We start from the raw sequence: 23,170 nt of genomic DNA, 5'->3' as shown, positions 1-23,170 counted from the left end.
CTGATAAATTAAAAATTAATGTTAAAAATCATAAATGTGATCTTTTACAATCATAACTGTATTATTTCCGGGTAACTATACAGGGTTAGTCACGAGAGAATTACTTCTGAAAATTATTTTTAAGCAACCCAAAATACTAATACCCTGTACCACTTGATATTATCTAAATTTAAAATGAAATGCCTAATCCATGATTGCGTTGACTTTGGCAGTGTCACTTTGACGTTAATAAATTTTTAACATATTTTTTTTCATCGTTGACTCGTCTCTAGAGCCCCATTGGATCGACGACATACAGTCAGATCAATCTGGGCTATACTAAAGCCGTAAGTGCTCAAGTGCTCTACCAATGTTGTTCGCCGCTAATGTGCATGTGTTAATTCGCCATCTCTGCGTCACCTAGAGCCTCTTCGAAGTGCAAATCTGCAACCTCTGGACTTCTTCGGCCATCTATTTACAAAAAAGCCGTAGCATCCCCCCAAAATGCCCAACATTTTCAACAGATTAGTATTAGTAGTTAAATTATTTACTTACTTGTTTGAGTTTGTGTTGTAACCTTTGAATAAAATGCCGTAAAAGGAATTTTTAGAAATAATTTTCTCGTGATTAATCGGTTGCAAAAGATCAAGAGGCACACTGACAAATTTATTAGCGGCGCCGGAGAAGATTTCCGACTGGCTGCGGTACCACCATGGACACTCACGTAACCTCCTTTTCCACAATTGTCAAAATGAGATTGCCAAACTCAAAGCAATCATGGATTAAGCATTTCATTTTAAATTCAGTTAGTATCAAATGGTACATGGTATTCGTATTTTGGGTTGCGTAAAAATAATTTTCAGAAGTAATTCTCTCGTGACTAACCCTGTATATAGATTTAATGTTGTTAATCGTTGTACATTTTTTTCTGTGCAATGAACTTTATTCCATTCTATTTTATTTTAAGTTTTATGCGGTAGTAAAAATGTCATTTTATGATAATAAAGATTTATCTTTACACTTCCGTTGTAAAATGTCGATATTGTTCCATTTTTATGTAACAGGCATTTTGTAACTACAATACGAAATAGAACTGTTCTACTCAGGTCAAGGAAGAATATCCAATTTGATAAAAGCGTCGACTTACTTCTTAGCTTGGGTAACTTATTGGATAAGTCTTCACAGTTAATGTAATTTATTAATTAGAAATAAGTAATTTATAAGCTTAATTTGGATTCGTAAGTAGTGTAGTTAATAGCAACATATTACTTTATTACTAATAATATCTATTTCGCAAATTTATTCAAATGCAAAACTTGCAACATATTAAGTGTATAATATTGCGTGTTTTATTCCCGGACGGATAATTTTTATATCTCCGGTAAAATAACTGATTTTGTTCGCTTGTTACATAAATAACTCTGATATGTTTTGTAATCATTGCAAGACGTTTCATTGCACACACACTAAAAAATTTACTTCAAACTAAACATAAAAAAACATCATTTGCCAATTTTATAACCTGTTCAGAGTACAAAGGAACGATTTAAATTTATATATTTATACAGTGCCTTCGATTCATCTGCTGAAAAATAAACGATTAAATTAAATGGCTACAAATACTTACAAATAACGACATATAGGCCAAAATATGTTTGCTAGCCTAGCAACCGACTTTTTGGTATGTCAACAGTTAAAAGATGTTAACTAAAGTTGAGTCAATTTTGAAACCTTGGTCAAAGAGTATGTGTCATGGATCATTTTACTCTCTTTGTGTTGTCACTTTAAGCCTCGAGCAAAATGATTCACTTCTTACTAAATAACCAAGTATTTACTGTATCCCATTATAATCATAGTTCAGTTTTCTTTGTAAATATGTATATCACATGAACAAATAAAAATTTCAACATTAGAAGTATGAATTCAAGTGTTTTAAATTACATCTAATTTAGCAGGTGTCATTTGATTTTGGCACAGCAGTTATTACACGGTTATTTTATAAGTGTTATGTTTTTATTTAATTATTATATATTTAGTGTATGTTAAAAATTTTTTACTTCATCTAATTTTTCTTTACCTTACGAGCCTAAACCAAGGAAAGGGTCATTCGGCAAATAGTTATTTTCTTGTTTTCCTCTACCTATAGTATGAAAAAATACTGTCTCGTTTTCGTCTGTCGATATTTATTTATTAAAAATTTTAAAATAGCCATCAATTTTGCATTTAATTAAATGTACTAGTAAATGTGCAGTACTAATGCTCTTAGCTAAGAATTGTACTAAATAAAGTACTTAAAATAAACTAAGTGAAAATTATTCATTTATTATTGTTATCGTCTTATTATCACTTATCAGTATTGCAACAGTGTTGAAATAATAATAATGTCAATTTTTACTTAGTTAGAAACCAACTCAATACTCACGTCTCAACTATTTTGTAACATTGTACATTGAATTTTCAGACGAAGTCCCCCTGTGAAAAGGTTATCCGCCGCGACATAGCACGAACCTACCCTGAGCATGATTTTTTCAAAGAGAAAGATGGCCTCGGCCAGGAATCTCTTTTCAACGTCATTAAAGCATATTCCCTGCACGATCGAGAAGTGGGTTATTGCCAAGGATCCGGCTTCATTGTAGGCCTCTTACTTATGCAAGTGAGTTTTTAGGAGATTTTTAGAGCTCAATAAAATTTTTACGTGTTTTCCTGTTTGTAATGGCAACATAATAAAACGGTTGACTGAAAATTCGCTATTTGTGGATTCTAGATGCCCGAGGAAGAAGCGTTTGCGGTTCTTGTCAAGATAATGCAAGATTACCGCATGCGAGATATGTTCAAACCGAGCATGGCGGAATTGGGTCTTTGTATGTATCAACTCGAAAACCTCGTGGCTGAATATTTGCCAGATCTCAACCAGCATTTCCAGTCTCAGAATTTCCACACCTCTATGTATGCTTCCAGCTGGTTCCTAACTTTATTCACCACAGCTCTGTCGTTACCTCTTGCGTGTAGAATTATGGATGTGTTTCTGTCGGAAGGGATGGAGATTATTTTCAAAGTGGCCCTCGCCATGCTGACTTTAGGGAAAGATGAATTGATGTCGTTGGACATGGAAGGAATGTTGAAGGTGAGTTTTGGGAACTGTTTGACGAAAAGTGTATGATCTAGTTTTGTAACGTTGTTTACTTTTCATATCAGCTTATCTGTAGTTCTAGTAACGAACAGGTTGATTAATCATTTGTAAGATGACAATGGCGGTTGCTAAATATTTGGATTCTGTTAAAGATGTAAGTGAAAATTATTTAAGTGAATTTGTTTGTGATTTGTTTGCAGTTCTTCCAAAAAGAACTTCCTGCGAGAGCGGAAGCCGATCCGGAAGGTCTTATGCAATCAGCTTACAACATGAAATACAATGCCAAAAAAATGAAGAAACTAGAAAAAGAATACAACGTAATAAAAACGAAAGAACAGGAAGAAATGGCCGAACTGAAAGTAAGTAAATATATTCGATACGTAACTGTTATTTAGTTTGCTTGTTGTTAGCGGTTGAGAACTGAAAATAAGCAGCTAAAACATCGATGTGAAATGTTAGAAGAAGAAAGCAAAGCTTTGGCTGATCGTCTAGTCCGCGGACAAGTCAGTAGAGCCGAAGAAGAAGAAACTACTTTCGTGGTCCAAAGAGAACTAGATGTGTTGAGGCACACACATTTAGAAACGACTCATCAACTAGCTTTAGCAAACGAAAAAATTAGGTCTTTATCTTTAATGATGGAAGAAACGGTAAGTTTACATTTCTGTCTGAACCATTCAGTTTACTTTTGTCTAACAGCATACTTCGAGACAATCTTCCATCGACGAAATTTCCTTGAAACAAGAGCAACTTCAACAAAGAGAGGAGATGATCGAATGTCTTCAAGAAGAATTAGTTAAAGTTAGATTGAGAGAAGCTGAAAACGATGCGCTCATCCGTGACTTGCGAGCCCGGATACATGAACTAGAAGAAGACAAAAAAACGTTGCGCGAGATAACACCAGATAACAGTGTAGCGCATCTCCAAGAAGAACTAATTGCTGTGAAACTGCGCGAAGCTGAAGCTAATCTCTCTTTGAAAGACCTCAGGCAAAGAGTTTCAGAACTTAGCAACCAATGGCAGAGGCATTTGCAAGAACACAAGCAAGAACCGACTTCTTCAGGAGAACCACACAGCACACCGAAAAAATTGCTGTTTTGGGAAAATCGCAATAACGAAACTCAAAAATTAGAAGACGAACTCATGACCACTAGAATAAGAGAAATGGAGACTCTGACAGAAGTGAAAGAATTGAGGCTGAAAGTGATGGAACTGGAAACTCAGGTTCAAGTGAGCACGAATCAGCTGAGACGCCAAGATGAAGAAATCAAGAGGCAAAGAGAAGAACTTGAAAAAGCCGAATTGAGAGACAGGGAGGCCGCGGCTCGGTTGCTTGAAGAACACAGACGTTACGCTGATCTGGAGAGTAAAATGCAAGATGAACTGATGAAAGCTCGAATTAGTGACGCAGAAAAGACACAAGCTATTGCGGAACTCACGCAGAAGATTAGTCAACTTGAACTGAAGGTAGTAAACTTGTTTTGGTACTTGTCGTGAGGAAGTTAATAATCATTTTAGAGTCAAGAAATTGCCACTGAAGGGGAGCTTCGAATTCAATCAGTTGATGACAGCGATCGAGTAAGAGAATTGCAAGACAAAGTTGCAGATCTACAAGCTGAGGTAATTTTGTTTTTCAGTGAAGTTGATTGAATGGTTTCATCACGTCTCACTGAATTAATTAAAAAGGCACACGCTTTTGCTTAACTAACATGTGTCCTGTATATAATATTGCTTAACGTCTAAAAAAAAAAAAATAGTGTGATTGTGCTAATATATTTATTTAGTTTCCCACGCCCATCACCAGTCCGGATACTGAGCCGTGGAAATGGCTCGAGTAAGTCAATACTAATGTAGCTTTGGAGTAGAATGTTTGGAACTGTATATGCATGGTTGTTGTAGCTAACAGTGTTTAAGTTTTTTTGTATTGTGCATTTATTACCTTGTTTTCCACTGATACTTATTTAAGGAAATATTAAACTTAAGTAGTTTGAGTGTCACCATCACTATATCAGATAAATTATTGGGCACGAATTTAATATTACAAATCTTTTTGACATTCTTGTATGTACTACCATGGTTATTGCAAAAAAGTTGATTATTTTTATCGAAACGATTTTATTGCTCATGCTTAAATGCAGACACATGAGATAATTACTTCTGGGGCATAAACTCCTACCCAATTTTCAGATTGTATTAAAGTGACATTTACCGTGAATACAACAATAAAACTTGATTAAACTGGTTGTACATCAAACATAATTGTTTTAAACTTCCATTATTTCATATATAAACATTATCACAGATAAAGTATGTAGTTATGATGGTGTTTTTTACTCTTGAATAGGAATTTTTTGGAAATATTTATTGATTCGTTTCTACATAGATTATGTAACTAGTTGATTTGTCATCTCGTACCAATATTTATATTTATTTCCTACGTAGAATGAAATTTGTTTAAAATAAGTTTTTTTCTGCATAGAGTTGCTTTCGCTGTAATAATTAGTGATAACAAAGCTAAGACTAAGCAAACGAATCCTTTGGAATATTTTGTTGTTTTTGTGAAAAAAACAAAAACAATGTTAACCCAAACATCACGCCAAAATGAGATACGTGCATAGTATTAACGAAAAATTCAAAATTTGGACTGTGATCGTCCACAAAATTGAGCCCTATGTTTTTTTTTTATGGCAGAATGCGTTGGAAAAGTGTCCTTAAATCAAAATGTAAAATGTGAAGGACGTATAGTTTACCTTGAGGAGGGCATAACTATTGAAATAAAAATAAGCTATTGGGGAACCCATTTCTAAACTGTAAAAACTCTCTGCAGCTGTGAAAATTGAAATGATATGAGAGAAAAACATTCAACTTTAACTGGAAACCGTGTGTTCCGCTTTCACCACACGATCTTGTGCTTTTATGTCAATTAAAATTCAAATCCTATCGTATTTACTGATTTTTTAACGATTGCTGGCTGATTGAATGAGTATTAGAGTTACAGGAAATGAAACAAATAACATTTAATTACGCCACACTTTATCCAGAATTTCAAACAGCAAAGTGTTTTCAGAATGCTAAATTATGCATTAATTCGAGTTAATGGTGAAACAAAAAATGTGTTCACAGATTACATCGTCGTGGACCGAAAGTAAACCTCACACTACGTAAAACAAAGCACATACGAAAATAAACACAACGGTCAAAATCAAAAATCAGGCGGATTTGGTGCGAATATCAGGTTACGAAAATGTCTCAACAATAAAATCTCCAAATTCAGATTGTCGAACGGTGATACACAAAATAACAACATTATAAAAACAAGCTCAAATTAAATCCCGCATTCGCCGGCCCACAATGTTATTAATTTGACAGATGAAAATTTTCAAGGTCCCTTCTCTCAAAAAGGATCAATGTTTAAAATTAGTCGAAATGCCATAAATGAACTATGATTAAATCTCAAGTGAGAAGTTTTAAAGTGTTACAATACAGATCTTTTGTATGTCATTGTTCCAAAGAATGAGTGAATGTCAATTTTTCTAGGTCTTCGTCTTAATTGCCATTACAGCGTTAGATTACATCATGCAATATCAAATCAAATGAATTAGATTTGGCAGTGAGACCAGTTGTGTTGGTTCATCTGTAAAGCTGTTTAGTCCAATCATAAGTTACTTACACCTTATTTACAACATCAAAAATTATGATAAGTGTCAATTGCGGTAAATGTCAAAAATTAAGTGTGTTCAGTTCACGGTGGTAGAAGTAAGGTGTGGAAACAAGCCGCTCCAATTTGTTGAATAAAACACGCATCCCAGTAGGCTTATTTACTACGAAATAGTATGCAGCACAGTATGTCCATCTATGTATTAACATTTCAACTTGTCAGTGTATTTATGAATGAAATAAGTGACAGATTCGTTGGAGGGAAAATAAATCACAGCACTACGGTTTGTGGTTGGTCTTTGGTGTGAATCGTGTGACTGGCGGATGATTCGACATTTGTGATTGGGTAATAAATGACATTGGCATAAATGTCAAAGATTTAATACAGTTTTCTATTACTTAATTTCAACTGATCTCTCTAGACGTCGCTGCGGTGTGGACAGATAATGACATATAATCCAAACCACGCGATTTGTGTTTTCTACCAATGATTTTGAGGAAAGTTATGAATGAGGTTTCCACACCTTACTTCTACCACCGTGGTTCAGTTAATCAACCAAAATATGAATGTCATTAGTTAATAGCAATTTGTAAGAATATCATCATGTGATATGGGTTGCTGGTGAGTTTAATTTTGTGAGATTAGTTTTATTTTAACGGTCTGAAAACTGCCATTTTACACTAAAATAAAAAAATCAAACTTTTACGCTTTTAAAAATAAAACCACTGCAATAGATAGCGATTGAGTTAAATATGTTGAGTAACGGAGATTATCCAAACCTGCTCTATGGACATTTGATATTGTATCCAAGGATATAAAATGTGAAGATAGATGCCAAAATACGTACGAAAATTAAAAATTTCGTTTATTAGCTGTTGCATCGTTTAGGGAGAATGATGAAACCTGAACCCTTGCCCCGCATAGCTCCTTATTTTGATGTACAAGTAACTTTTAGCTAAATGGTAATTTTTAATCCTTCATTTTAATAACGGTCAATTTAAACGTCCTCAAGCTGTATTTATTAAATAAAGCTCGTTCAACGTCAGTTTGAGGACGTTTTTTTTTATGTCTATTTCAATGATCTTTCTGATCTGTAATTTATAACAAATAGTTCACAGAATAAGGCCAATAGTTAATTTTGTTGCATGAAATATGTTATGGATTTTACTTACTAGCATTTTAAATCCAATTTGGCCGACTGATTATTATGTCATCAAGCTCAACCAATAACATTCTATAATGGTTCCATTTACGTTGTTAATTTATTGTAGCTCTGTTGAGTCTATTTGCACACCTTAATTTGTGACCTGCGCGTTTTGCCAAATCTTGAGCATACAAAATGCTTATTTGAGGATTTTTACGCACTGGACTTATAAGATAAGAAGAAGCGAATATAATAATAATAATCATTGTTTACATTCACCGTTATTTATGTAGTTATGATAATTTTTTATCATCATTGTACACCAAGTACAACTGTTAATTTCCAAGATCATAAATTATAAGCTATTTTGTGCAGATTTGTTAATAATAATTATGCGTTGCTGTTGATTAATTTGATTCTAATATGTGTTCCTGTGTCAGGTCATGAGGCTGGAGTCGTTCAAAAGACGAATAATCACCGGGGGTGGTCGTTTGCCGTCAGAAAGGTCGTCGTCCATAGATAGCACCGATGATGATACGAAAATTAGGTTGGACGATCCTTCCCTGAGATTGAACATAGTCGAGTCTCCTACCTCCAAATCTGAGCTTACATTTAATGAGTTGTGCAACAACCCCAGTGTAAAAAACGACGGCAAAATTGAACTCGATCCCAATATGAATACGCACACTTCTGTAGATGCTCATGAAGGAAAGTGTGCACCAAAGGTCTGACAACACGACTGAATTACTAGAACTAGTTCAATATAGAATAAGTTTTTGTAGTATTTTTTGCCTATACTTTTTGAGGTCAATATAAGGGGAATTTGTAATTATCGATTTATAGGCGTTCTGCCACTCCTTATGGATGAATAGAAAATATGGTGCATTTATATTTGTCTAGATTTACTCTAACTTATTGTATTTTTTTAATTATTAAAGTATATGTTATTAGGATTTTAAGTTTATGTACTTAATCGATTCTGAAGTGTGCAATTTCCGTGTTTTTTGTTATTTTGAGAAACTATGTGGTACCTATGTAATTTAATTAGAATTTTGTGCATAATAATAGATTTTTTTCTTGGAGTATGTAACCGAGAATTAACTTATGAATTAGTGAGACAACTAGACGATGTTAGATTAGATTTTCTAATATTCTATCTGTGTTAAAATGGTAGTATTAAAACTAAAAGGGCTGTTTATAATAATTATACTTTGCTGCGCAAAAGTCGTTGAAGACAGTATTTTTCTTTATTAAACCTGCTGGTCGAGCATAATGGCGTCTGAACCAGTCAACTACCTATTAATAGGTGCTATTTTGTTCTCTATAGGTTGCAATAATTAATACATTTAAAAAAAAAAACAACATTCCAACGTTGAACATCGAAAATGTTTTATTTTTAGATATAAAATAAAAATACTCTAAGGTGACATATTGCACGTTTTAATTGGTGTGGATAATTTATTTTTTATATATTTTTAATTAACGCGCGAAAATTTATTTATTCCAAATGATGTAATATTACAGCAATAAAAATTATACTGTGTTGCAATATGTATATGTTAAAAGTATTTTAATTTATGTATTGTTTGTGCTTTTTATTCTTTAAATATATTTGTATCACAAAAATACGCAGGAGTGTTTTAATAACTGAATGAAATTACCTCATCACATCGATACTTGGTGATTCATATCTAAAATTGCGTCATAAATGTTGGAGATATTATTACACCTGTTGGCTGTTCCAAATTCCTGATAAGAATAATGGGTATTACGATAATTGTTATTGTTGTAGCTTGTGTTTAAAATGACATGAAAATGTTTCTAAATAAAGTACATGACCAGAAAGTAGAATTACTGGTATGTATGGTCTCATATTTTTTCAAAATGTTAACAAGTTGACACTATTTCAGCGTGCCGTGTTTCGTAATATGTATTTAAAAGAAAAATGTGATTACTTAGATAGTGAATGCAAGATGTTGGCTGATCACGTTCTGTCAAGTCAAGTGACCAAAGCTGAACAAAGTGAGCTAATAATTGCTCTAGAAACTGAGTTGTGTAGTTTACGACAAATTCACGATCAAAAGCTCCACGAACTAACCATAGCTCAGGAACATCTGGCTTCAATGTCAATGATGCTAGAAAATACGGTAGGTAAGTAAATGCAACCCTTACGATTGGAACTTCCTAATTTTAAAATTTATAGCAATCATACATACTTACTTCTTTAAACGAAAATAAATCTATGAATGAAGAATTAGAAATTAAAGACGACATGATAAAGTGTCTTCAGGAAGAATTAGTTCACGTCCGTTTGCAGGCTGCAGAACAATGGGCTCTTATCCGCGAATTAAGACAGATAAAAGACGAACTAGAAAAAGATAAAGAAATGTTGACAAAGACGAAACCCGAAACGATTTCACGATTACAGGAAAGACTTATGGAATTTAAGGTAGTGGAAGCCCAGTTTGGTCTAGAGCTTGATAAAATTAAACAACTGACGCAACAAATTAAAGCAGAAGTTGAGTTGCATAAGGTGAGGAAAAACTTAAATAGCACTTTTATATTATAAATAATGCCAGGCGAGCAAAAAAAGTAAACTAGAACTAGATTTTTTTAATTACCACAAGAAATCATAAATTCTCGCGGCAATTTATTACTTATTGTGTTGCAGAAACAAGTCGAAAAAGAGAAAACTACAAAGGCAGAAGGCAATGTGCTACTATCCAAGAAAGGAGTTATATGGAAAACTGGCGAAAATAATACCGAAAAAACAGAATTAAAAGAAGAAATACAAAAATTGGAAAGCGAAAAATTGTATCTTCAAAGCAGGGTTTGTTATTTTCTCTCATGTTTCAGATTGTTGTAGTTGCTGATTTTGTTTTGTAGATACCAAGTCTACAAAATAAGATAGAAATTTTAAACAAACACGCAGAATACAAAGAAGTAGAGAGACGGAGGCTGCAGGAAAAATTAGATAGTTTTAAAGTAAAACACCAGAGTATAGAAAATATTACTTCAGAACGAAGGAGACAAATCGATCATCTTAAAAACAGTGCCTCTGAAAAGGTTTGTGCAATACGTAATAACACGGCAGAAAAAAAGCAGAGTATAGAGGAACTTTCAGAAAAGTTGCAAGAATTGTCTGAACGACGACAGGTATGTATGGGTTTAAAGACAGCTCATGTCGATTACAAATTATGGTGAATTATGCTTAAAATTACAAGCAAGTCTTATTCATTTAAAAAAAAATCAAATTCGAGGCTTATTAATTATATTTACTTTTTCTTGTTGCAGAGCTTTACAGGTCGTATTAGAATAAAAGAAACAACAACAGTTCAGACATTAGAACAACAAATTGTAATATTAGAAAACAGAGTAAGTAATGTAATAGCTGATACCTTAATATAATATTGTAGCGTAGGTACTGTTCATTGTTTCGCATTTTATAAAAAGCAATATATAGAAACATTTTATTTTAATTTACATCTTGGGTTACTTGGGTACTTAATAAATCTACACAAACTCACACTTTTTTAAAAACTTAAGTGTTGTTGGAGCCGATTATACCTAGACATGTACAATATACAGTGTAAATATGAACTTGTTACGGCTATATATATCAGTCGTTAATTATACTTGGGTCACAACAAAATTATATGTTAACCCTAAACCACAATAAATTTTAACAAACAAATTCAAAATACGTCGAAGTAGGCACTAATTTCAGTTTAATGATGATCTGCATGTTTAGACTCTTCATTTAGTTTGGTAATAAGAATTAGCCACGTCCTTGATCAAATTCATGAAAACATTTAAAATCTAGCTTTTTTGGAAAAATATAAACATGTGCCGTTTCTACAAAAAAACAGTTAAGAGAGTGTTTTTGATATTTTTAAGTAAGTTTGTTTATTCTATTTTAGAATCATAATCTTGTTTATAAGCACTCAAATGCGGGCATAAATTGGCCTTTATGGCACAAATCAGTCCAAAATTGCTAAGCAACGATTGATTATTCATTTACATATTAGGCATTAATGTTAATGTTAATATCATTATTATTATTAATGTGGGAGTATCTTTTTCAAAACTCTCTTAATCAGGCGTAAACCTATAGGTATTGGTAATAATTATATCCCGAGTATATTCCCATTTTGTGTCGAATACTTTGGATTGTAATTATACCTATTTTTGTCGTATTATAGAGTTATCAGTCCCGAGAAAGTTTTCAAACGTTAAAATTTACAACGTGTATCTAGTTAATGGTGTGGTACATTTTATTAACAACTATGCTTTTATTTTCAGATGAGCCAGTTGAAGTCTGAGACCGTAAAACTATGTTCAACAAATCGTCAGAATGAAATAATGTCTGATAATATGTAATAAGAACATTGTTCATTGTTCCATACCAGTATAAGTAAAATGTTTTTTAAGTCGAATATGTTGTTTTTTGTACGTCGTTATATAAAGTACACGTAAAATACTGCATTTTTTACTTAAAAATATTAAATAGGTGGGATTTTTATTATGGCCCATTTCAAAACTTCTTTTAATAGTACAAGCTTTCTAAGTTTTCGGTCGTTCTAGGTGGCACACAACTAAATAAGAAAATATAAACCAAAGTCGTGAAATAATTTCTCACCAAATAAGTATCACGCTAACCAAATCGGTATGCTTGTGTGAGAACTGAGAAGTGGTGTTCCAATGTTCTTTCACAATATAGGGTGCATTTTATTGAGGAACAAGAACAAGTAATGTTCTATGCAACAACAAATGATAGTCTGGGTCTACAAATTTAATGATGCCATCCAAACATTTTTCTATGTAAATCTATTAAATATTAGTATTATGCACGTAGTTTTTGGAAAAAGATAAAAATTGTAAAATACAAATTTACAGTCTAAATCAGAAACACAAAATCGATTGATCTAACTGAAAATTTGCATAAGCGTGAAGTGTGAAGTAAATCTTGCTTAAACCAGAGATAACAGAGATATGACAGCTTTTGAATGCTCCATAAGAAATGCATGGGAGCGAAGTGAACACAGAATTTGACGTAAAGGACGGTTGGGGGCACAACATTTGTGGTGGTAAACCTGATATCTTAATATCTATGTTAAATGTTACTAAATATATTACTAGTAAAAGTGACATAACGAACGAAAAACACGAACTCTGAGATAACCTCAATTAAATATGATGCGATGGTTTCAAATTATAAAAGAAAAGTCATGTTAACTGCATATGTATGTATGTATTTATTACAGTTACATACATTTGGTAAAATTTTACAAAGAGCACTTCTCGATTTCGTACAAACTGTTTGCACAGAACTCTTCTACAGGACCCCCTGATCACGTTCCTCACCTTCAAATGTTGTGGAAATGCTTACTTTTGCCACAAAAAAATTGTTAAATTTCCCATTTGCACACTCTTCAATGGCAAGTCGTTTCGAACATAACCTAACTTTTTATAGTCAACAACACGGGTAGGTGTAATATCGGGTTTGTAGTGGAGGCAGGGCGCTTCGCGCCCTGCACCCCATTACAAACATACCCCTAAACGTGGCACTTCTTGCTCCGTGGATCATTTAGTTTTTGGAATTCGTGCGAGTTCAACTGTGTGTGTAGTTGGTTGCCTACATGCGGCGCAACTAATAGTGTGCAAACCATAGGGCGAACACTAAATTTTTTTTTCTGACACTAGGAAGCATTTCCACAACTTTTGAAGGTAAGGAACGTAATCAGGGGGTCCTGTAGAAGACTTCTGTGCAAACAGTTTGTGCGAAATCGAGAAGTGCTCTTTGTAAAATTTGACCATACATTTTAACAAACAATATACTATTGGTAAGTACAGGAATAGTTCTATAAAAATAACATCGATAAGTAAACCGATGATTTTCTGCAGCTATAATTAATTATTAATCGATGAAACTGGCAAATGCTCTATAAATGGGACAAAATGATTAATTTACTCTGTTTTTTAGGTTGCTTCTGTAGTTCCCTATTATGGAATTTCAATGTATAAAATATACGTAATCGCACAAATAATGACAAAAGGTAATCAAGGGGGAGATTACTACATGGATGCTATTAAGGCCAGCTGGTTTTTAAGTTGTCTGGGAACTTGAAGCGAAAGTGTATTATCTACTGAAGGCATTTTCTAATTGTTCAATGTAATATGCAAACTGTTCATACGAAACATTAAGATTGCCATAAGATAAAGTTTCAGAATTGTGGGCTTGGAAACGACAATAATGTAGTTCTAGAATTTCTGCCACATGCATTTGTATATTCACAGCATATCTGAGAAGAGTGTTTTAAGCATGCATCCACTGAGTATCCACATATTTATCGTAAGATATTTTGTTCAGCTAAATCAAACTCTTTGTACTCTATCCTATCTATTTTTAGGGCATTATGAGATGGTTGGGAATTATTAATTATGGTGGTGATGTTGTACCTCTCACTTAAATTGGAGATATCTTCATTAGCAGATAAGAATTGTGGTGTGATCAGATGATTAAAAGAGGACTTGCGTTTGTGGTGTATTTATTTTTAATGTTGTCGGTTCAGTAGATAAGGGAAAAGTGAAGAGTGTTGTCTGTGATTTTGAAAATGAAAAGACAGGTCGGTAGAGAGCGGTGAAACGGTTGTGTCGAAAGGGTTCTTAGAAGGTACTCGAAATCTTCGAAGGATAAGAATTATTGGGAAGGGCGAACAAAAGATAGGTTTTACGACATGCAGGTGTACGAAGAGAAAGTTTCAGGATGATAGTGGTTGGAAGTCAATAAATACAGACTATACAAATATTACATGTTGCACAATTTTGTGGGATTTGTTAGCCCCCACAAAATGTTGCTAAATCAAAAGCACAATTACCAGTTGGATTGTGCTGCATATATTTTATACAGAACAATAGCTTGTATTTGGTTATATTCTAATAAAGTGTGATGTAAATAACTATTAATAATATGAGGATAAAAATAATTTTATTAACACCCGCACAGAACTAAAAGTGACTAAAGTCATCTTCGCAATGAAAAGGTAACATTCAATATTATAACTGTATTTGTACCCCTTAAAGTGTCGTCCTTGAATTTCAACGTTAGGTTGTAATAACAATCTTTGAATGAGCTAGAGGGTACTTTTATTATTATCCTCGCTATAAAATTGTACAGTTTGTGTTGTGTATGCACATTTTAGAGTTTTAAAGGATAAGAAAAGTTAATACAAGCATTTTGAGTAATTTAATGTTTTTTTTATCCATTTACTATTAATCAGGATGTAAACATTACAAAAGCACCAACAAATGTTAGATATAATACAATCATTTTTCGAATAAACTTAATGATTGTAATTTTTTTAATCTTGTCTTTTTCCATTTATGAGCAACCTAGTATTTTTGGAAGAAAGATTAACCACTTTTGGTATATTCTTACGATTGGAAATATCCCTGGTAATCAAATAGCCGCGCTACGAAAGTTTCACTCAAATTTAAATAGCGCGCCCGAAAGTGACGGTTTGGGGCACAGTACATAAGGACTATTGTCGCTTAATTTTGCGAGCTGTCATATCTCTATTATCTCTGCTTAAACTGTAAATGTGTTCCTTTATTTGTGTTTTAATGAAATATCCCCACTTTTGTTAAAATGTTTTATGTCTGAAAAAATGACATATCGGGGGAGAGTTCTGTTTAAACAACTTTAGACAACTTTTTTCAACTCAAATCACATTCGAATGTTTAACAAACAGCTCATCAGTGCTTTTTTTTAACGCTGGCCGTAGGGATTTACGTGCTAAGTATAAATACAGTGATAAAGTGACATTTATGACAGCTGACATCGTTTCAACACTGTGGTTTCAACCAATCAACACGTTTGTTAAGCGTGTACATGTCAAAATTGACAACAACTGTGAACTGACATATTAGGATGAATCAGAGTAACTCAGAATTACCAACACAAAAATTTGCTTCAATCATTAAAAGTCACTGGTAGTTTAGATGGTGTTATTGAATTTTCTAGCAAGTACAGTCTTTTCCAAAAAAATTCGGGCAAGAACAGCAAGTCAGGTTCTCATAGATCAATGAAAAGCAATAGGAATATGACTTTGATGTCAATGTCGTTCGCCCGAATTTTTTTAGAAACGACGGTATTTTCAAGTGAAATTCAACATATTGCCGTGATAGGGGCACACAACTCTGCTATTTTCTCTTAATCTAGTTTAATGTTCTAAGTACATTATCGTTACCTATTGATGTTAAATCATGACGAATATTTGTTAAGAATTTTTCGCTTATTGTTTCCCTCATATTTCAATAATACTTATTCTTATTCTATATTCTTGGTTACGAATAACTTACTCTAATCTCGTTAAGTCTCTTTCAACTTACTTTACTTTCGTATTAATAGACAACCTATGGAATAAAATCACGTCTCATTTTACCGTTCTCAGTTCCCAAAGCGACCCTTTACAGGTCCCCTAAGGAGTAATTTTTGCAACGGTCACCGGATGAAACTCGGACATTAAGGTCTCCCAAAACTCGGACACTAATATGTGTTTAATAAGCAAAATTAGAAAAGAGCCAACAGGGCCGTCCTATACGTATATCAATTTGGATACTTATATAATACGCCTAGGTAGCTGTTTTCGAAACCTTTGTCAAATTGTTGACCGTTTCCCCACTTAGTACACTATGTCTGATGAATTCAAGCCGTTGATTTAAAATCTTCAATGACTCCTTTATTTTAAATAAATACAAAGAAGTAGAAACTTCACTCATCCGAAAAACTAACAAACCAAATATATGGATTTCATTTTTTCATCCAATCATGTTTACTTGTAGAATACGTCCACTACTAAGCAGTGACGCTCAACTCCAATATAAAATAATTATTGAAATTTATTCCACTATATTTGATCTTCTGTTACCCACTAATATATGTGGAAGTGATTATACGTACTACATACAATCCTGCCATTATTACGAAACAGTCTGTTTTTGTTACTGAATATTACTGACAAAATAAAAACGCTTACATTAAATACACTTTAGATAGGTAGCCTTAACTGGCAAAAACAAACAAAAAAATGTAGTAAAATTAATTTATTGTCATAAATATTTACATGGTACATAACAACTAATACATACCTACATTTTACACAAAGATGTATTCTATTTTTTGGAATATATCATAATGAATACAATTTTACCTCAAAAGAAATTATTTTTTTATGATATTCAGCTAGTGGTAGTACTCGCAAGACTGTATAAAAATCTCTACTATTTTTCACCTTAAATTTTTTAATAATGTATTCGCGGGCACGATTTCTTGCAAGTTCAAGCAGAGTTGGCACCGGAAATTCTTGCACTAGTCTATATTTTGGTAAAATAAAATACTGCGAAATTTTATATGCAGTTGGTTCATCATAAGTTCCAGAAATAACAGACTCAATAGATAAATTTACATCATAGAGTAATCGGGGGAACACAACGTTCTTGCCTGTACATCTCTCCATCTGTTTAATGTCCATATGAAGCATTATTTTGAATAAATCACAATAACCAAATGTAACGTAAAGTGCATTTAAAGCATCAGCAGTAATATCTACTCCATAACTCGCCATACAACATAAAATCTGACAGAGAAGATCTACTAGTTCTCTGGATTCAGCAAAACATTGAATTAATATTGTAAGTAGTGCTAAATTACTGGCATTAATTTTATCGACAAAAGTATCTGAAACACTGCTCTCCAACAGCATAAACAAATTCTGAGCGTAATTATGCAAATAGTATGGACCTAGACACCAAAATAAGTCTTCTAGGCAACATCTACATAACATTTCTTCTAAAATATAACCAAATTCTTGGGTAAATATCATCAACATTTTCGGATTTAATTCACTAAATGATAAAGCTAATTCTTTCAATTCACCATATGTGAAATTTATATCACAGGTAATCTCCAATAATCTATAAAACATTGGCGATTCTCTTTGCATTACTTCAATAAAAGTATAAAGACTAAAATTCTTTTTATAACAATAAAACTGATCCGGAAAAACTTCCAGTGTTCGATGCAAGGTGCGCAGTTGTTCAACTAAATCAAAAAATGTGAAATACACACATACACATCCATTTTCAGTTTCATAATAATCCATATGTGTAGTATTTGGGTCAGCTCCAAAAAACAGCAGCATCCAAACAATGTCGATGTAACCTTTCTTAACAGCTATGTGTAAAGCGGTTAGTCCATCTTCATTTTGATACTCTATATTAATACCTCTTTCAATTAACAATTCAGCTACCTCTATCCAATTATTATACACAGCCAATTGCAAAACATTATTACCATCAGGATAAATATGATCAACATTGCAGCCTGATTCTATCAAACGAATGGCATAAATTTCTCCATCATTAGTTCCAAAAGCCTCCATTAATGGAGTTCTTGCAAAAGAATTGAACTCATCTTTAGTAATATCATCCAAAGTGAGCAAGTATTCAAAAGTGTCCAATCTGGAAGGCCGACCTAACTAAAATATTTTACAATTGTGTATAAAACATACGTTGCTTCCTTGGCATGATTTTGAATGGCCAAATGAAAAACTGTGTTACCAGCTTGATCACACGTATTGAAATTTGTTCCACATTTTTGTAGTAATTTGAGGCGAGGTACATCATTGTGTTGTATAGCTTGAATTACTTCTAAGGAAAGGTATTCTGGACCCTGAAAATTATCACTGTGTATGTGAGACGTAACACAAAAATACGAACCATGGATATTGAGGAAGCTTTGTCAGTCATAACACACTTTTTGAACTATTCTTTATAATTGAGGTACTTCGTAAATGTTAATATTAATCCTTCAATATATTAACATTAATAAAATTAATACAACTTAGACACTACATTTACAATTGACCTGAAGTACATAACCTAAAAAATATAAACAAACACAAAAATCCGTGGAATGTCACCGGAATTCCAATACCTTAAACTCTTAAACCAGGGACACTCAACCATGATCTAGGATAGTGTGACTGTATACTGTAAAATCTACCTTAGAAGTATCTAGAACCCTCACATTAGAATCAAGAACCAATATACATAATAACTCCACAACCTATAACATTAAAGTTAAAATGGGTTATAATTAAATTATTTTTGGCTTTTTTATTTAAAATTTAATGCCCAAAGGGCCGATTATAGGGCAAATGCCTTTTCATGTTGGTTGTAGAGGCAAGTGCATGAAAGTTGTATAAATGTGTATCTGAGAAAATCTTTTTATTTGAGCCCTACTTATTGTTTTACCCTATTTCCGATTTTTGATCATGAATGCATTTTTTGCATTTTTCGACCTATTTTACTTTTTTTCTGCCCATTTAATTTTTTCTGCATATTTTGTTCTAAAATCTGAATTTTTTATAACCCTATCAGCACATGTTTCTTACGAAGCAGGTCACATTTAATAGTTCCGGTATCTAGGTACGATAAAAAAATTAGTCGAAAGTTATTTCGACAGAACTTTCCTCGCTTCTGGTTTCACTTTCTTTAATAAATTGACTGATTCATTAATTTTTTTTGGTCACCTGTATAAGCAAATCTAAAAAATATTACTGCAATCATAAGTTACAAGTATAGTCTGATCATATTTTGCACATTTGCGAAAGAATTTATTCGGCAAAATTTTGAGATGCCGTAATCAATTTTTTGGGGTTGATAAACAGATACATTTTCATTAAAAAAGTTACGAATGCTTATAATAACTCCAAAACATTAAGATTTCATAGTATTCAGTTTTGCAATTCTTGATTTAATCAATAAAATAAACTGACTCAATCATTAATTTTTTTCACACACCCCCTATAAGTAAATCTAAAAAATATTTGTGCAGTGATAAGTCACAAGTATAGACTCGTCATACTTTGCACAATGCACATTTAAGATAGCATTTTTTCGGAAAATTTTTGGAGTTGCGTCATCAGTTTTTTAGAGGGATGAGCAAATACAGTTTGATTAAAAATTTACCATGCTTATGATGACTTTAAAACATCTCCAAGATTTCAAAACATTCGGTTTTGTAGTTTCTGATAAACGCATTCATTAATTTGTTTGTCACGCTGTATATGCAGATCCAAAAAATATTAATAGAATGATAAATTTCAAGCACAGACTCATCATATTTTGTACATTTTAGATAGGATTTATTCGGCAAATTTTTGAGCTGACGCCATCAATTTTTTGAAGGGGATAAATAAACATATTTTGATTAAAAATTTATCATGCTTATAATAACTGTAAACCATCTGCAAGATTTCACAGCATTCGGTTTTGCAGATTCCAGATTAAATTCCAAAATGTTGTTTTATATTTTTGATTTTTTTTGAAAAAATCTGGACGTTTCGGATAAAAACTCAATTCGGGGTCATAAACTACATGTGTAGTAGTAGGACTATGTTATTTTATACAATTTAAAGCCCATTTACTATGTACAATTTTGAAGTGACGTTATCACATTATTGATGGGGATGATTAGACAAATTTTGGTTAGTGTTTTACCATCTACATACATGATATTCCTAATATAAACACAAAATTTAACAACAATCGGTCCAGTACTTTCGGAGATTATCTGTCTAATAAAAATCCGGGACGGTAGACAGAGGGACTGACGGACAGACGGACAGACAGATGGAAATGTGGGACCTATTTCTTGGTCCTCTAGGGGTCACGGAAGGTTGAGAAAACGTAAAAGTGGAAAGTCGGCCGACGGACTCGATTACAATACTTCCTTTGCTTACGCTCGGGAAGTAAAAAGATAACAATCCAACCCGCGTTTTAGGTAAAAGGGTCCTGGGAATTTTGTTAGCAATATGCCGACAATTTAATAACCCAAATCTCTTTTTCTGCGAAACCATCAATGAACAAATTTTATTGCACAGCTAAATACGTAGTCTACGTTTTAAGATAATTAAAACACCTATTTACAGCTATATAGCTTTGATCATGTGTTAAAAACACCACCCCCTCCTACAACTTTCTTTTCGAGTTTTCTTTCTGTATCAATTAGTTCGTGTTGGGTTTTCGTCAAATGATTTTCAAAAGTGTAAAAGTGTTTTAATACTGTTCATCATCTAGTATTTTGTACCATTTTTAAAAATGTCCAAAGTCAAATCGTCTTTAAAGGATAATTTGAGGGAATGGACGAAAAACAAAGACGTTTTTCAAATAGAAAGCGGCGAATTGTTCTGTAAAGCCTGTGAGAAAATTATGAGTATAAATTATTATTAATGTTGCAGAATTTAAATGGGAAAATTAGTTGTAAAATTAATTCCATAAATTCGCATGATGTAACAATTTTTGAAATATAAATAAAATGTATTGTTGTAGATTCCATGTCAAAAGAAATGCTTTGTTCTTCAACATGAAAACGCACAAAACAAATCTTACTAAAGATACCAGACAAACTTTATTTTCCTAATTCAATAGTGAAGACCATAAGAAAAATTTTTACTGTGAATTACGCGTTGCATTTGTTGCGGCAAATACACGGTTGAAAAAACTTAAGATCGGGAACATCCAAATGTTTGCTATTTTATTATTTAGTCATTTTACATTGTACTTTTGTAGGTGATTAACAGAGTTAGAATAGATATTGAAGTTCCCGATATTTGGATAGCAGTAGATGAAACTACAAATTCTAATGAGCAATCCGTTGTAAACATTGTAACGGGAAAATTATCTGGAGAGGCACCTGGTACACCACATTTACAGGCATCGAAAATATTGGAAAAAAACAATAATCTAATAGTGGCACGTTTTATCAATGAGTCGTTTGGTAATTCTATTAATTATTAAAAAAAAATCCATTTTTCTCGGATGAATACATAGTGTTCAAATTGCATCTTCGTAACGTCAATCAGTTTGGTTATATTTATTAATGCACAGTTGCAAAGGTGCATTAACATTGCTATACAATTAGAACAAATTGCAACTTTGCTATGTAGTAAGGTAAGTAATCTGATGTAAGCCGAACTTAGATTTGGTCTTGAAGCATAAATGATTTGTGAATTAACACCTGCCATATTCATCATTGCATAAAATATAACCATCGGGCACCGTTTGGTGTTTCGAGAAACATCGTATGTAGCATTGAGTTTGTCCAAATTGTCAACAACTCCATTAGTATGGTTATAATATGTGATGATCTCGGGCTTATTTTTCTCTTCTGTGGCCGGATCAATAGCATCATCATGGTGGAGGCTTGAAATGAGAATCACATTTAGGTACTTCTTTGGTACATAGGACAAAACAGTAATTTTCTCTTGGAATCCAAATACTGAGGAGCATACGGGTCGATTTCTTGTAACGGAAAATTCAAGGGGTAGTTCTCACTTATTTTTTTTATAGTTCCTACGTACGTTATTTTATGATCTTGCAGCAATTTATTGACTAGATCGATACTTGTATCAATTGTCACAAGTAAGATTCCTGTTTGTTCCTGATATGGGTTCTATAAGCCTTAGAACTATGTTGTATGGATTATTTGGTTTTTCATATGTCCCGGGAGGCTGTTGTCCAACGTAAACTTCAAGATTTAGAGCATAAGACGTGGCAGAATCAACCAAAGCAAATGTTTTAATACCATATCTGTTTGGTTTGGGTGGTATGTACTGTTTGAACCCGCAACGACCACGAAAACCTTCAAGTTTTTCATCTATTGTACTATTTGCCCCAACAGTGTACGCATTCTTACAGTTCTGAACAAAGGAATCGAAAATATTTCTTATAGGAGCTAATTTGTCAACAGCCTTCCGCTGTGTCGAGATCGTCAAACCGAAGACATCTTAGTAAAAATTGAAAACGATTACGGGACTAACTAGCCAAAATCTTTCAACACCAAGTCTAGTTCTAACCCACAAGTCTTTTGTATTAAGCCGATTACTTTTCAAAGTACCAGCTAAATATAAAAGACCAAGAAGAGCTTTAATTTCGGAAATAGTAGTAGGCCTAGCTCTTCTTTCCCTAGCGTATTCTAATTTAGAGTTGTAAAGATTAGTATTTTCCACGATTACACCCAACATCTCATCAGTAAAGAAGACAGACCAACATTCCATAGGCGACATTATATTTTTGGCATAAGGTCTCACTCCTGGCAGACGAACAATGATATTTTCACGTCTGGTTCTTACTGCCCTATTGGGACAGTGTTTCTTCCAACGGATAGTGCTATTCTTTGTTATAAACGTTGCTACAG

At 33.0% G+C, this 23,170-nt stretch overlaps 3 protein-coding genes and 1 long non-coding RNA gene across 9 annotated transcripts in view; 3 read left to right on the top strand and 1 right to left on the bottom strand.

The window, feature by feature from the left end:
• The window catches only part of Evi5 (Ecotropic viral integration site 5), a 94,367-nt gene extending 85,226 nt beyond the window's left edge, over positions 1-9,141 (top strand). For 4 of the 5 annotated variants that reach the window (XM_064064513.1, XM_064064512.1, XM_064064510.1 and 1 more), the window contains 7 exons: positions 2,441-2,632; positions 2,744-3,103; positions 3,310-3,468; positions 3,520-3,756; positions 3,806-4,573; positions 4,625-4,726; positions 8,349-9,141. In XM_064064513.1, the coding sequence (XP_063920583.1) occupies positions 2,441-2,632; positions 2,744-3,103; positions 3,310-3,468; positions 3,520-3,756; positions 3,806-4,573; positions 4,625-4,726; positions 8,349-8,639 (2,109 nt within the window). In that variant the 3' untranslated portion in view covers positions 8,640-9,141. Of the gene's footprint in view, positions 1-2,440; positions 2,633-2,743; positions 3,104-3,309; positions 3,469-3,519; positions 3,757-3,805; positions 4,574-4,624; positions 4,727-4,890; positions 4,941-8,348 lie in introns of all 5 variants that reach the window. The other variant, XM_064064514.1, reaches the window with a different exon arrangement.
• A 532-nt stretch (positions 9,142-9,673) lies between these two features.
• On the top strand, positions 9,674-12,344 carry LOC135135458 (ecotropic viral integration site 5 ortholog-like). The gene is made up of 7 exons (XM_064064517.1): positions 9,674-9,765; positions 9,819-10,055; positions 10,112-10,441; positions 10,580-10,738; positions 10,795-11,064; positions 11,203-11,283; positions 12,211-12,344. Exons 1-7 carry the CDS (start codon positions 9,718-9,720, stop codon positions 12,286-12,288), a joined length of 1,203 nt encoding a protein of 400 aa, XP_063920587.1. The 5' UTR covers positions 9,674-9,717; the 3' UTR covers positions 12,289-12,344.
• A 536-nt stretch (positions 12,345-12,880) lies between these two features.
• Positions 12,881-15,153, top strand: LOC135135294 (uncharacterized). Of its 2 annotated transcripts, XR_010281495.1 has the most exons (4): positions 12,881-12,995; positions 13,048-13,751; positions 13,892-14,260; positions 14,319-15,153. It is a non-coding gene; the product is annotated as an uncharacterized LOC135135294 (long non-coding RNA). The 2 variants fall into 2 exon arrangements; XR_010281494.1 differs by having other exon boundaries at positions 12,881-13,751.
• A 1,879-nt stretch (positions 15,154-17,032) lies between these two features.
• Positions 17,033-18,849, bottom strand: LOC135134959 (ankyrin repeat-containing protein kinase A-like). Its single transcript, XM_064063867.1, has 4 exons — positions 18,829-18,849; positions 18,688-18,776; positions 18,480-18,640; positions 17,033-18,429 (listed from the first exon to the last, which is right to left on the bottom strand). Exons 2-4 carry the CDS (start codon positions 18,715-18,717, stop codon positions 17,100-17,102), a joined length of 1,521 nt encoding a protein of 506 aa, XP_063919937.1. The 5' UTR covers positions 18,718-18,776; positions 18,829-18,849; the 3' UTR covers positions 17,033-17,099.
• Between the last annotated feature and the right edge of the window lie 4,321 nt (positions 18,850-23,170).

Source organism: Zophobas morio, unplaced genomic scaffold (genome assembly GCF_036711695.1).
Source record: "Zophobas morio isolate AGI-343-1 ecotype UQ-CSIRO unplaced genomic scaffold, CSIRO_AGI_Zmor_V1 ptg000024l, whole genome shotgun sequence".
Lineage (NCBI taxonomy): Eukaryota > Metazoa > Arthropoda > Insecta > Coleoptera > Tenebrionidae > Zophobas > Zophobas morio.
Note: the sequence above shows the minus strand (reverse complement) of the source record. Positions and strands in the feature narration are given on the sequence as shown.

Excerpts from the sequence above, each read along its gene's own strand:
- LOC135135458 (XM_064064517.1), top strand. The coding sequence starts at position 9,718 with ATGAAAATGTTTCTAAATAAAGTACATGACCAGAAAGTAGAATTACTG. Across the intron at positions 9,766-9,818 it reads ACCAGAAAGTAGAATTACTG|CGTGCCGTGTTTCGTAATAT; the intron begins GTATGTATGGTC and ends ACACTATTTCAG. Across the intron at positions 11,065-11,202 it reads AATTGTCTGAACGACGACAG|AGCTTTACAGGTCGTATTAG; the intron begins GTATGTATGGGT and ends TTCTTGTTGCAG.
- LOC135134959 (XM_064063867.1), bottom strand. The coding sequence starts at position 18,717 with ATGACTGACAAAGCTTCCTCAATATCCATG. Across the intron at positions 18,641-18,687 it reads AAGCTTCCTCAATATCCATG|GGTCCAGAATACCTTTCCTT; the intron begins GTTCGTATTTTT and ends GATAATTTTCAG. Across the intron at positions 18,430-18,479 it reads AATCATGCCAAGGAAGCAAC|ATTGGACACTTTTGAATACT; the intron begins GTATGTTTTATA and ends TCGGCCTTCCAG.